A 10,942-nucleotide genomic window follows, 5' to 3' on the forward strand; every position below is an offset into this window, starting at 1 on the left:
CATAGACATAGTAAAGCTGATTTTCTTGGATCAAAATTAGCAGTCATACACATTGGTTGGATAATTTGCCACACAGTGCCACATGAGAAGTGAAAATTATTACATTGAGGCACTCCAGAGTTTTCTATGCCACATATTCTAAAACTGTGATACTGTTTTTTACCTCACTAGTCCTTTACTCCTCACAATTCTCTGCTAAGCTGCCACTGAATCCTGTGGATACCACGATGACATGACCTCTGAGCAGCAATGACCACTTGTCATACTGCACAGAAAATACTACAACTTCCTAACAGTGCAGTTGTCAGTTGGCATTTCTTAGCTACTTGCTAAGTGGCTTACGCCAGTGCTGCTGGGTGGTCTAGTGGTCATGGTCAGCACATTGTGGTGAGTGAAAGATTGTGGAGATCATCATTCATGTTTTTAGAAACATACTGATGAATTTGTGTCTTAGTTTATATCATACTGTTGGACATTTATATGTTAGATGTTGCTCTTTGATCCATTAGATCAGCCTTGCTTAGTTGTAGTGTTGATTGAGCATGCTCAGCTGAACACCTGTTCGGCTTGAGCATCTCGATGCTCGACACATGGCGGTACTCGGCCGAGTACCGCATGTGCTCGAGCGCCATGCTTGAGTCTCCTCCCCGCACGTTCCTTGCCTGCTACGCTGCCAATAAACGTGCGGGTAAGTACTGCCCTCACTGTGATGCCAGTAGCCATGTTGGCTACTGGCATTACAGTGATTGGCTGGCTGGAACGCGTCATCGGGTGCCATATAGCACCCGATGACGCATGTTCGGTTCATTTGTAGTCAGGGAGAGCTGAGCATAGGAAGGGACAGAGAGTGTAGGGCGTGTAATTGAATATTTTTTTGTACAAAAACGTTTCAGAGACCCAAAAGTCCTTGTAAGGACTATTGTGTGTGACAGCAGCAATATATGTTTGTAGCGCAATCTGCGCTAAATTGCTCAGTGTTAGGGAGAGCTGTGCAGCATAGGAAAGGACAGGCAGTGTAGGGAGCGCTAAATACCGTGTAATAGGCCGTTGCAGACAGCTAAATGATTCGTGCCACATCTCCTGTGTAAAGTGTGCGCATCCCTAAAATATCAGTGACATCCAATGTACTTTTTCTGTAGACGGTGTCCGCTGCGGACAGTTAAATTCTCTGCGCCACATCTCCTGTTTAAACTGTGCGCATCCCTAAAATATCAGTGACATCCAGTGTACCTTTTTCTGTAGGCACTGTGAACAGTGACATTACCTGTGGTACCTGTCCTGTATAACGTTTCCTCATCACAAATACCTTTGTAAATATCTTTTACGCACTTTCAAATCCTACGCCACTGTACGTGTGACATACTTTCAAAGCATATATATATATTACATTTAAAATGAAGAAGTCGAACAGTAAGGGATGGGGAAGTGGCCGTGATGCTGATGGTGCATGCAGAGGCCGTGGCTCTGGGCGCGGAGAAACTGTGCCTGCTGCCAGAGCACAAGAAAAACAATCATCCATGATACCTAGCTTCATGTCCCAGTTTGCAGTGCGGCGCAGGAGAACGCTCGCAAAGTCAGCCCAGGGTGAGTAGGTGGTTGGTTGGATTGCAGCAGATAATGCTTCCAGTCGGTTAAGCACCACCATGTCTTCCACCAAGTCCAGTCTTAGTAGCCAGGAGTAGAGATGGCCTTGCGGTTCGCCCGACGGTCGTTTCGCGGCAAACTTTACTTGTTCGCGGCGCCATATTCTTTTACATTGTGAAGAACTTTGACCCATGACAGATTCATCAGGTGGTACAGGACAGCCAATTGAGACGTGTCAGCACATGGACATATCCTCTACCATATAAATAAACCTGATCTGGCAGCCATTTTACATTCAGTCTTTTGCCAGTGTAGGGAGAGGTTGCTGTGTGGAGCAGGGACAGACTATTAGGGACACCAAGCGCTAGCTAATTGGGCCAACAAAGTCCTTTTAAAAACAAATATAGGTGTGCTACCGATAGGTGTGATATACTGAGGGATGTAATATACCTATAATATACTTTCTAACATAGAAAGTATATTATAATGCATTTGTATTGTGCAGCAGTTGTGTGCGGTTCTGCTGCAATACTGCAGCTACACAGAGTGCCAAACGCTATTGGAACAAGTCATTTCTACTAGTGTGATATACCAGTTGCCCCCCCAAAAAATTTATTGAAGCAGGGGTGTCATATACCAATTATATACTTTTTATATAGTGCATTTGGGTAGTGCAGCATTTGTGTGTGCTTCTGCTGCGTTACCGCAGCTACACAGAGTGACAAACGCTATTGGAACAAATAATTTCTACTGGTGTGAAATACCAGTTGCCCCCCCCAAAAAACTGATTGAGGCAGGGGTGTGAAATACCAATAATATACTTTCTATATATTGCATTTGGGTAGTGCAGCATTTGTGTTATCGAATTTCAACTATTATCATTAGGGTTTTTTTCAAAAGGGGGTATTTCGTTAGCCATGTTTTTAATCCAATTTTATATTTTTATTTCTATTAAACATATGTATTTGACCTGTATTTGTGCTGGCCTGCAGTAAAATTGATATCCATTGACCGTGTAATATACCTCCGGCCACATAATCACTTGATCTTTTCTGTCCTGTGAATGCCTAATGTTTGGTGCCTGTAGTCCTGTGGCCTACAGTACAATTTTTATCCATTGACCGCATAATGTACCTCGAGCCACATAATCAGAATTTATTTTATGTCAGGTGAATGCCTAATTTTTAAGGCCCGTACTCCCATGGCCTAAAATAAAAAAAATTCTAGGCTCCAACAAGGGCAGATTTCAGAGAATTTTCCTTGATAATCCTTTTTGTTGGCATTATTGTCATTGATCCCCCTCAAGTATGTCACTGTCCATGTTGTGGGACTATTTGTACACTTCTACTAAGTACAGTATTTAGTGGCTGCAAATAGGAGCTGAAGGTTTTTCAGATTCGCCTGCCATTAAAGTGAATAGGGCCCGTCGCAAACTTAGGGTTCGAGAACATTTCATCGCATTCGCACAATCACGTTCGCAAACCATCCCGGACGATGTTTGTCCATCACTAGCCAGGAGTCTGGTCAACACAATCCTCACCCTGATCCTTCTTCCTCCCACCATGTACAGTCTGGCCAAACAAGTGATGCCACACTCGGATATTCCGAGGACCTCTTTTTATCGCCATTACTTGATTTGGCCCTCTCGCCAAGCACACTTGAAGAGAGACATGAGATCTTGTGCCCTGATTCCCAACCGGTTGAGCATCCACAGTAACAAGAACATCACGGTGGGGAACAGCAATTAGTGTTTAATGAGGTGGATGATGATGAGACACAGTTGCCAATAAGTCAACCGCAATTACTGTCTCAAGAAGTTGATGAAGAGGATAAAACACAGTTGTCAATCACTGAGGTTGTGGTTAGGTCAACAAATCAGGAGAATGATCAGAGTGAGGAAGTGGAAGAGGAGGTGGTGAACGATGAGGTCACTGACCCAACCTGGGAAGGTGGAAAGCTGAGCAAAGGACAGCTGTACAGAGTGGGAGGAATCTGCAGCACCGCAACAGGCTGGAAGAGGCAGTGGGGTGCCAAAATTGAGAAGGTGGGCCACATCAAACAGGCCCACAACTGTTCCACGGAGCACCCCCTTGCAGAAATCTCCCTTGTCAAGGGGTATATGCTCCGCAGTATGGTGCTTTTATGAGGAAAGTGCGGACGACAAAAGAATAGTAGTTTGCAACCTGTGCTGTACCAAAATGAGCGGGGGCAAGAACACTAGCAACCTCACCACCACCAGCATGGTCCGGCTCATGGCATCCAAGCATCATAATAAGTGGGACGAACGCCTGGGTCCACAATCGGTGTCTGCAGGTCACACCACTGCCTCCTCTTCCCCTATGGTATGTGCTGGCCAATCCGCTGTCAAAGGCGCAGGACTGGATGCCTCCCGTCCTGCACCTGGAGCTTCGCAAGCACCATCAGTGACCACTTCCGTGTCCCAGCGCAGCATCTAAATGTCCTTACCCCAGGCCTTTAAACGCAAGTGAAAATACCCAGCCACCCACCTACAGGCCATAGCACTAAATGCGCAGCTTTCCAAATTACTGGCCATGGAAATCTTGCCGTTTAGGCTTGTGGACACTGAGGCCTTCCGCATCCTGATGTCGGTGGCCGTCCCGCGTTACGCAGTCCCCAGCCGCCACTACTTTTCAAGGTGTGCCATGCCCGCCTTACACCAACATGTGTCCCGTAACATCACACGTGCCCTGACCAACACAGTTACTGGGAAGGTCCACTTAACCACGGACACATTGACAAGTGCAGGCATGGTTGTGTCTGATAATGGCAGTAACTTGGTGGCGGCTTAGGAGCTTGGCAAGCTCAGACACATCCCATACCTAGCTCACATGTTCAACCTAGTGGTTTAGCGGTTTCTCAAAACCTACCCCAATTTGCCTGAGCTACTGGTGAAGGTGCGCTGCGTGTGTGCACATTTCTGCCAGTTATCGACAGCTTCAGCCAGACTGTCAACGCTGCAGCAGCACTTGAGATTGCCAGCTCACCGGCTGTTGTGCGAATGAGCACACGCTGGAACTCTACGTTCCACATGTTGGCCAGGCTTTTTGAGCAGCAGAGAGCAGTAGTGGAATACCAGCTGCAACATGGTCATCGCCTTTTCAGTCAGCTTCCACTATTCAAAAGCGAGGAGTGGGCATGGATGTCTGACCTCTGTGAGGTTTTAAGAAACTTTGAGGAATCAACAAAGATGGTGAGCGATGGTAACGCTATTATCAGCGTAACCATCCCACTTCTGTGTCTACTCAAACACTCGTTGCTTACAATTAAGGATGACGCTTTGCATGTGGAAGAGGTGGAAATGGGGGAAGACATTACACAGGGTGATAGCCAGACCACCCTCAGTTCGTTTTCTCAGCGCGAATTGGACGATGAAGAGGAGGAGGAGCAGGAGACGGATGCCTCCACTACAGAGGGTAGTACCCATGGAAGTTTAATTCATTCTGTTCAGCTTTGGTGGGGAGAAGAAGAGGAAGAGGATGAGGAGATTGAGAGTTATCCTCCTGATGACAACAGCGAAGTCTTGCCTGTTGGTACTCTGGCACACATGGTTGACTTCATGTTAGACTGGCTTTCCCGCGACCCGCACGTTATACGCATTTTAGACAACACGGATTACTAGTTGTTCACCCTTCTCGACCCCCGCTACAAAGAGAACTTATAATCTCTCATTCTTCTGGTTGAGAGTACGAGCAAAATGGTGCAATACCATAAGATCCTTGTTGAGAAATTGCTCCAAAAATTTCCATCTGACAGCGCTAGCGGCAGAGTCTGTAGTTCCTTGGCCAACCGAGGAGGGGAGACAAGGGGAACACACAGAAGTTCCAACAGAGGCATGGCAACACTCTCCAAATCCTGGGACAGTTTCATAACACTCCGCCAGCACCCTCACCCTGATGCGCGGTCTAGTGTCACAAGGAGGAAAACATTTTAAAGATGGTAAAGGAGTACATAGCAGACCATATCAACATCCTCAATGATCCCTCAGTGCCTTAAAACTACTGGGTGTCCAAGCTGGACAAGTGGCACAAACTGGTGCTCTACGCCTTGGAGGTGCTGGCCTGCCCTGAAAATAACATTGAAAGTTGGTAGGGCAGTCATTTGAATTGATCGTCGCTGTCATGGGGGACGTGCGATCGGCCCCAGGTTATCTAGAGTCACCAAAAGCGGCAGCAGGCCCTCGCCTATAATGTTTTATATGGTCAGATCAGCAGACCCTTGCTCCAAATGTTTTTGAGGGTCAACAGCAGGCCATCAATCATAATTTTGTAAGGGTGTGTATGATGCCCTCCTTTATGTGTAATAAAGGGTGTATTGGAGTGCCGGTTCCCTGTAATTTTTAGCTGCCCTTTCCCTTAGTGAATAGGCTTTATGAGTGTAGGAGTCCCACTACCTGAACAATTGTACCACAATGTGAATGAGGCCCTCCTTTATGTGATATACAGGTTGTATCGGAGTGCCTCTTCCTTGTAATTTTTGGCATCACTTGAACTTTATATACAAGTAAATATACAGGCAAGAATGTTTCCTAACAATTTTTCCTCTAAAATTGATTTTATCTTCGGTTTGGTGCGTATTATTGTCAGTCTGTAAAAGTGGCGTACTACTCGGACAACATCGTTCCCAGCAACGACCTGGGAGTCCAAGATACATCCATACATCCTCCCCATGCTGTTCCCGAACCATTTCAGTTTTGTTTCCATCAATTTCTGACCTTTTCCTATGAACCAGGCACCCTCCCCTCTTCAGAGAAGGGGGTGCCTAGTTTAATGCTCGGGTTCTCCCATTGACTTTCATTATATTCGGGTGCTCGGTAGAGCACCTAAGCATCCCGATGTGTTCGGCCAGAGCACCCGAGCAACCAAGCACTTTGGTGCTCGATCAACACTACTTAGTTGATACTGTATGATGACCAACTAAAAATAAGCAAAAACATTCTTACCTTTTTATTTAAGGGTAGAAATTCATGATTTACAGACATCACCCGGAATCTCACTAGAAGAAAAATATATCAGAGTAACAGAAATTATTATCTCACAAATAAAACTTTTAATGTTGCTATGTATTACCCCAGAACTATGGGCACTAAAAGGTGTGTATATAGCTTGCATTGTTGTGTATTTTATTGTATGCTTCTGGCCTTAGTTCCCACAAGGAATGGGTGGCAAATGGTGGCAAGGAACAGGGCTTACCGCCATGTTCCTAATCTCTAGGAAGGAGTGGGCTGGTCTTGCCAAGAGGAGAAGTTCCTGTCCAGAGACAGAAGGAAGAGGAAGCATATTTCAGAGGTCCCGTTACAGTCTCCTGGGAGAACTAATGGGAGAATTACTCAAACCTTCTTCAAGTCTTGAGATGCTAGACAGTAGAGTGAACTGCTACTGTACCTTCATCATTGAAGACACTGCTGCAAGGTGAGGGATTACGACCAGACTACAATTATGACAATATCATCTAAGTGCTGAAATTCTGGCTCCAAATTCTTGCTGTTGCCAGAGAAGATCTGCATTAAAGTCTATTGCTACTTAATGTATTTGAGGTTCTACTTTGCACTTATTAAAAAGGTTTTGTTACGTTTAATTCAGGCCTCATCCTTCAGTAATACATTTCTACTACCGATCCCCAGAGGGGAGCACACAATGACACAACACTTCATTAGGGCCACTACCACTCCTGTCCTCTACACCGGCTCCTTAGTGGCTCTCTGCAAATATAGTGGCTTATTTAAATTTATTGTGTGGTCCTAAAAATCATTATTGTCAGCAGCACATTCACTTTTTTAAGCAAGGGATGTGATGCTGACAATATGCAAACTATATTGTAACCAAATAATCTTGTTCGCCCACCATACAGGTTGCATTGACCTGTTGTATTTTCGATCAGTGCTTATAATGCCTGTAACGGCACCTATCTCAAGAACAGGGCCCTGCCTCGCATACACTGTGAATGAAGAAGTGACCATACATGTGAATAGAGAGGTCCGCTCTCCATTTCCTTCTATAGGAGTTCTGTGTGCTTGGCTATTGGAATGCTCATAGAAGTAAATAGGCAAAGCCATATATGTCAGGCTGCCTCGAGATGAGGCCCCCCCTCGAGATACGAATATTTAAGGACTAAGGTTTTAAAATTGCACCCTACTGAATGTAACAAGGTTTTTTGTTTTAAAACAAATAACTATATGAATATCAGTAATGATAATCTTTGGTCTCGAAATACGTATTTATTAGTTGTCTTTCATCTTACCTATATCTCCTGGCTTGTAAGTGGACTTATCAGTCTGAACAATGCACACATCACTTTTTTTTACAATAACAACTTTCTTGCTTTCATCCACATTGATATGTTCTCCATGTGCAGATACATGTACCTGCCAGACTGAATTATCCTCTTTTATCAATGGGACCTGATAAGAAATATAAATTATTATTATTATTATTTCATGTCTTTTGTGAGATTAAGAAACTCATTCCTTAAAGGAACATTCTTATTTCTTCAAATTAGCTATATTCTTTGTATAATGAAAGCTCTCTTGACAAGCTCTGTCTCTAATGCCACAGATGTAAGGCAGCTATCCTAAAAGTCAATGTTCGACCCTTTAAGTAGGCCTTGATACATGACTTGTATGTTAAAAAAGCAAGCGCCTCATCTGCAGACAGCTGTTTCAGGACATGACATTAAGCTGGACCAGCAAGTAAGGGACCAGTGGCAGGTAATACCACTGTACCAAGTGCACCGGTTTGACTTGGGGCCAAACCCAGAGGGAAGAGACTCAGTGAGCTCTGTTCTTCACAGAGCCCCTGATGGTGGGGATGAACTTACCCGAGGATTCACTGGTTGCACCTCCAGGATGGTCCCAGTGCACTTGGCCACTTACCTGCAGATACTGATTGTGCAAGCACCAGCGGTCCACACAACATAGGGACTAGAACTCAGGCACACGAACTGGAACCCAAACATAACCATACAGGACACAGTTCAGACAAGACAAACGGCAACCATAACCCAAGCAGATGCCTGGACCCCATGCCGAACGACACATGGTGGTCACAAGCAGAGCTGCCCAAAGTCTAGATGTCCTCCTCCAGGCAACCCAGGAGCCCTGTCACTGAAGGCATAGACTCAGACTAACAGATGCCTGTTCCCCATGTGGAGTTAGTCCATGGGAGAACAGACAGAGCTGCACTGCAAGACATGGAATCGGCCAAGATGACCTTGATATCTCACTGGGTGACCACACAGACAGGGCAGATTTAATATTTCCAGAAGCATAGAACCTGCACCCAGCAAAGCTGGAGACTGACCTAAGCCCCAGCTAACAGGAATATATAGCATCTAGTAACCACACCCAGACCAAGACCTTAACCCCACAAGAACCGAGACAACAGGGAGGGGAGCATGCATAAACAAAGTACAGTTAACGCAGACTGCCTCAACTACATATCACTCATGGCAACCAGCCTACACGGCATCCACCGTAGCCAGAGCAATCAAGTGATCAAAAATGGCCACCCGTGTCACAGTGAACCACACTGTGACATATATACAATTTGAAACCCTTCATTTATTTTGCACTGTGAATTGTTTTGCCAGTTCCGGGTAACTTTGGAATTGTAAACAGACCTGGAAGATATAGCACTCTGAATGATCATGAGTGCTTATTTTACATTCAGTTATAGTATGATTTTGGTCATCTTTCTTCAGCTCTATTTTGAGGTGAACCTCTTCCTTCAGGTCGAGGAAGGTCACGCAGGCTTTCTCCTCGGTCCCCTGCTGTAAGTTTACAGGAACTGTAATCACATAATGGCTGTGAACACAAAGAATAAGAACTGTTAAGTCATTAATATATTAAAATACAGGAGCAATAAAAGTGGAATTAAATTGTTTTGATTGCTACTGTTAGTTGTAGACTTCAGGTATACTACTAAAAGGAACACTAAACATAAAATGCACACATACAAAATATCCTAGCAATTCTTCACTCTTTTCTTCTCTATTCTCATAATCTAATTTTGTCCCATTTTACATTTAAAACTGAGAAATATGAAGAAACCTTTAGTATGTCACCCTTAGCCATGTCATCCTCCTCCACAGTGTCCTCCTGTGTCTGTTAAAGGGCATCTGTCAGCAGATTTGTACCTATGACACTGGCTGACCTGTTACATGTGCGCTTGGCAGCTGAGCGCATCAGTGTTGGTCCCATGTTCATATGTGTCCACATTGCTGACAACAATTATGTTTTCCTCGCGCTTCGTGGTAACGAATCACACTTTTTCCTAACATGGTGGCTAAAATGGCGGCTACACGAGTGAGGACATGGGGCAAGGAACTTTTGGAAGGCAGAATGACCCATAATGCCATGCATGCAGCCAATCAGCAGCCAGCCAGCCCGGTGATGTCACAGCCCTATAAATATGGCGGCCATCTTAGAGTCTGCCATTCACTATCGCACTTTGTTCAGGGACAGACGTGTATGCAGGCGCTAGGGAGAGTGAAAGAAAATCAAATTGTTAAAAAAAAAAAAAAAAGAAAGAAGCGATTTACTAGTGCAGAGAAAGGATAGTAAGAGGAATTATTTCACAGGAAGGGAGAGACGTGTGCAGGTGCTAGGGAGAGTCATAGGAAAATCCTCATTGTGAAAAAAAGCGATTTACAAGTGCAGGGAAACATTATTTGGGGATCCAGATAGTCTCATAATACAGCTCTGTCATTGCAGCAATTAGTTATTGGGGTGCAAGTGCTATGTTGAAAAGCCTTTAGTGGCTTTTATCTGTGGAAAAAGATAAATATATATGCAGGTCCCTATGACAATAAACGCTAAAAGCGTTTATTGCCATATTTATAGAGAAAAAAGAGTAAAATAGACTTAGTTCATATTTTCTGTTATTTGCACTAAAAGCGTTTCTTGTCGTATTTCACTACAATACGAAAAAAATAGACGCAGTTCACATTTGGTGTTATTAGCGCTAAAAGCGTTTATTGCCATATTTCTAGAGAAAAATAGACTTTAGACTTAGTTCATATTTGCTGTTATTTGCACTAAAAGCATTTCTTGTAGTATTTCACTACAATACGAGAAAAATAGATAAATATATATGCAGGTCCTTTTTGTTGTTATTTGCACTAAAAGCGTTTATTGTCATATTTCTAGAGAAAAAGAGAAAAATAGACTTAGTTCATATTTGCTGTTATTTGCGCTAAAAGCGTTTCTTGTCGCATTTCACTACAATACGAAAAAAATAGACGCAGTTCACATTTTGTTATTTGCGCTAAAAGCGTTTATTGCCATATTTATAGAGAAAAATAGACTAAGTTAATATTTGCTGTTATTTGCGCTAAAATGTTT

General features: G+C 44.0%; 1 protein-coding gene across 1 annotated transcript in view; it reads right to left on the minus strand.

Annotated features, from left to right (window-relative positions):
• LOC121004845 (alpha-2-macroglobulin-like protein 1) overlaps nt 1-10,942 on the minus strand; it is a 113,643-nt gene that overhangs the window by 89,644 nt on the left and 13,057 nt on the right. Inside the window, exons 5-7 of the mRNA XM_040437237.1 lie at nt 9,220-9,403; nt 7,843-8,002; nt 6,545-6,597 (exon numbers count right to left, since the gene is read on the minus strand). Coding sequence (XP_040293171.1) covers nt 6,545-6,583 — 39 coding nt within the window. The 5' untranslated portion in view covers nt 6,584-6,597; nt 7,843-8,002; nt 9,220-9,403. The remainder of the gene's footprint in view (nt 1-6,544; nt 6,598-7,842; nt 8,003-9,219; nt 9,404-10,942) is intronic.

The sequence above is a fragment of the Bufo bufo genome, chromosome 6, assembly GCF_905171765.1.
Source record: "Bufo bufo chromosome 6, aBufBuf1.1, whole genome shotgun sequence".
Taxonomy (NCBI): domain Eukaryota; kingdom Metazoa; phylum Chordata; class Amphibia; order Anura; family Bufonidae; genus Bufo; species Bufo bufo.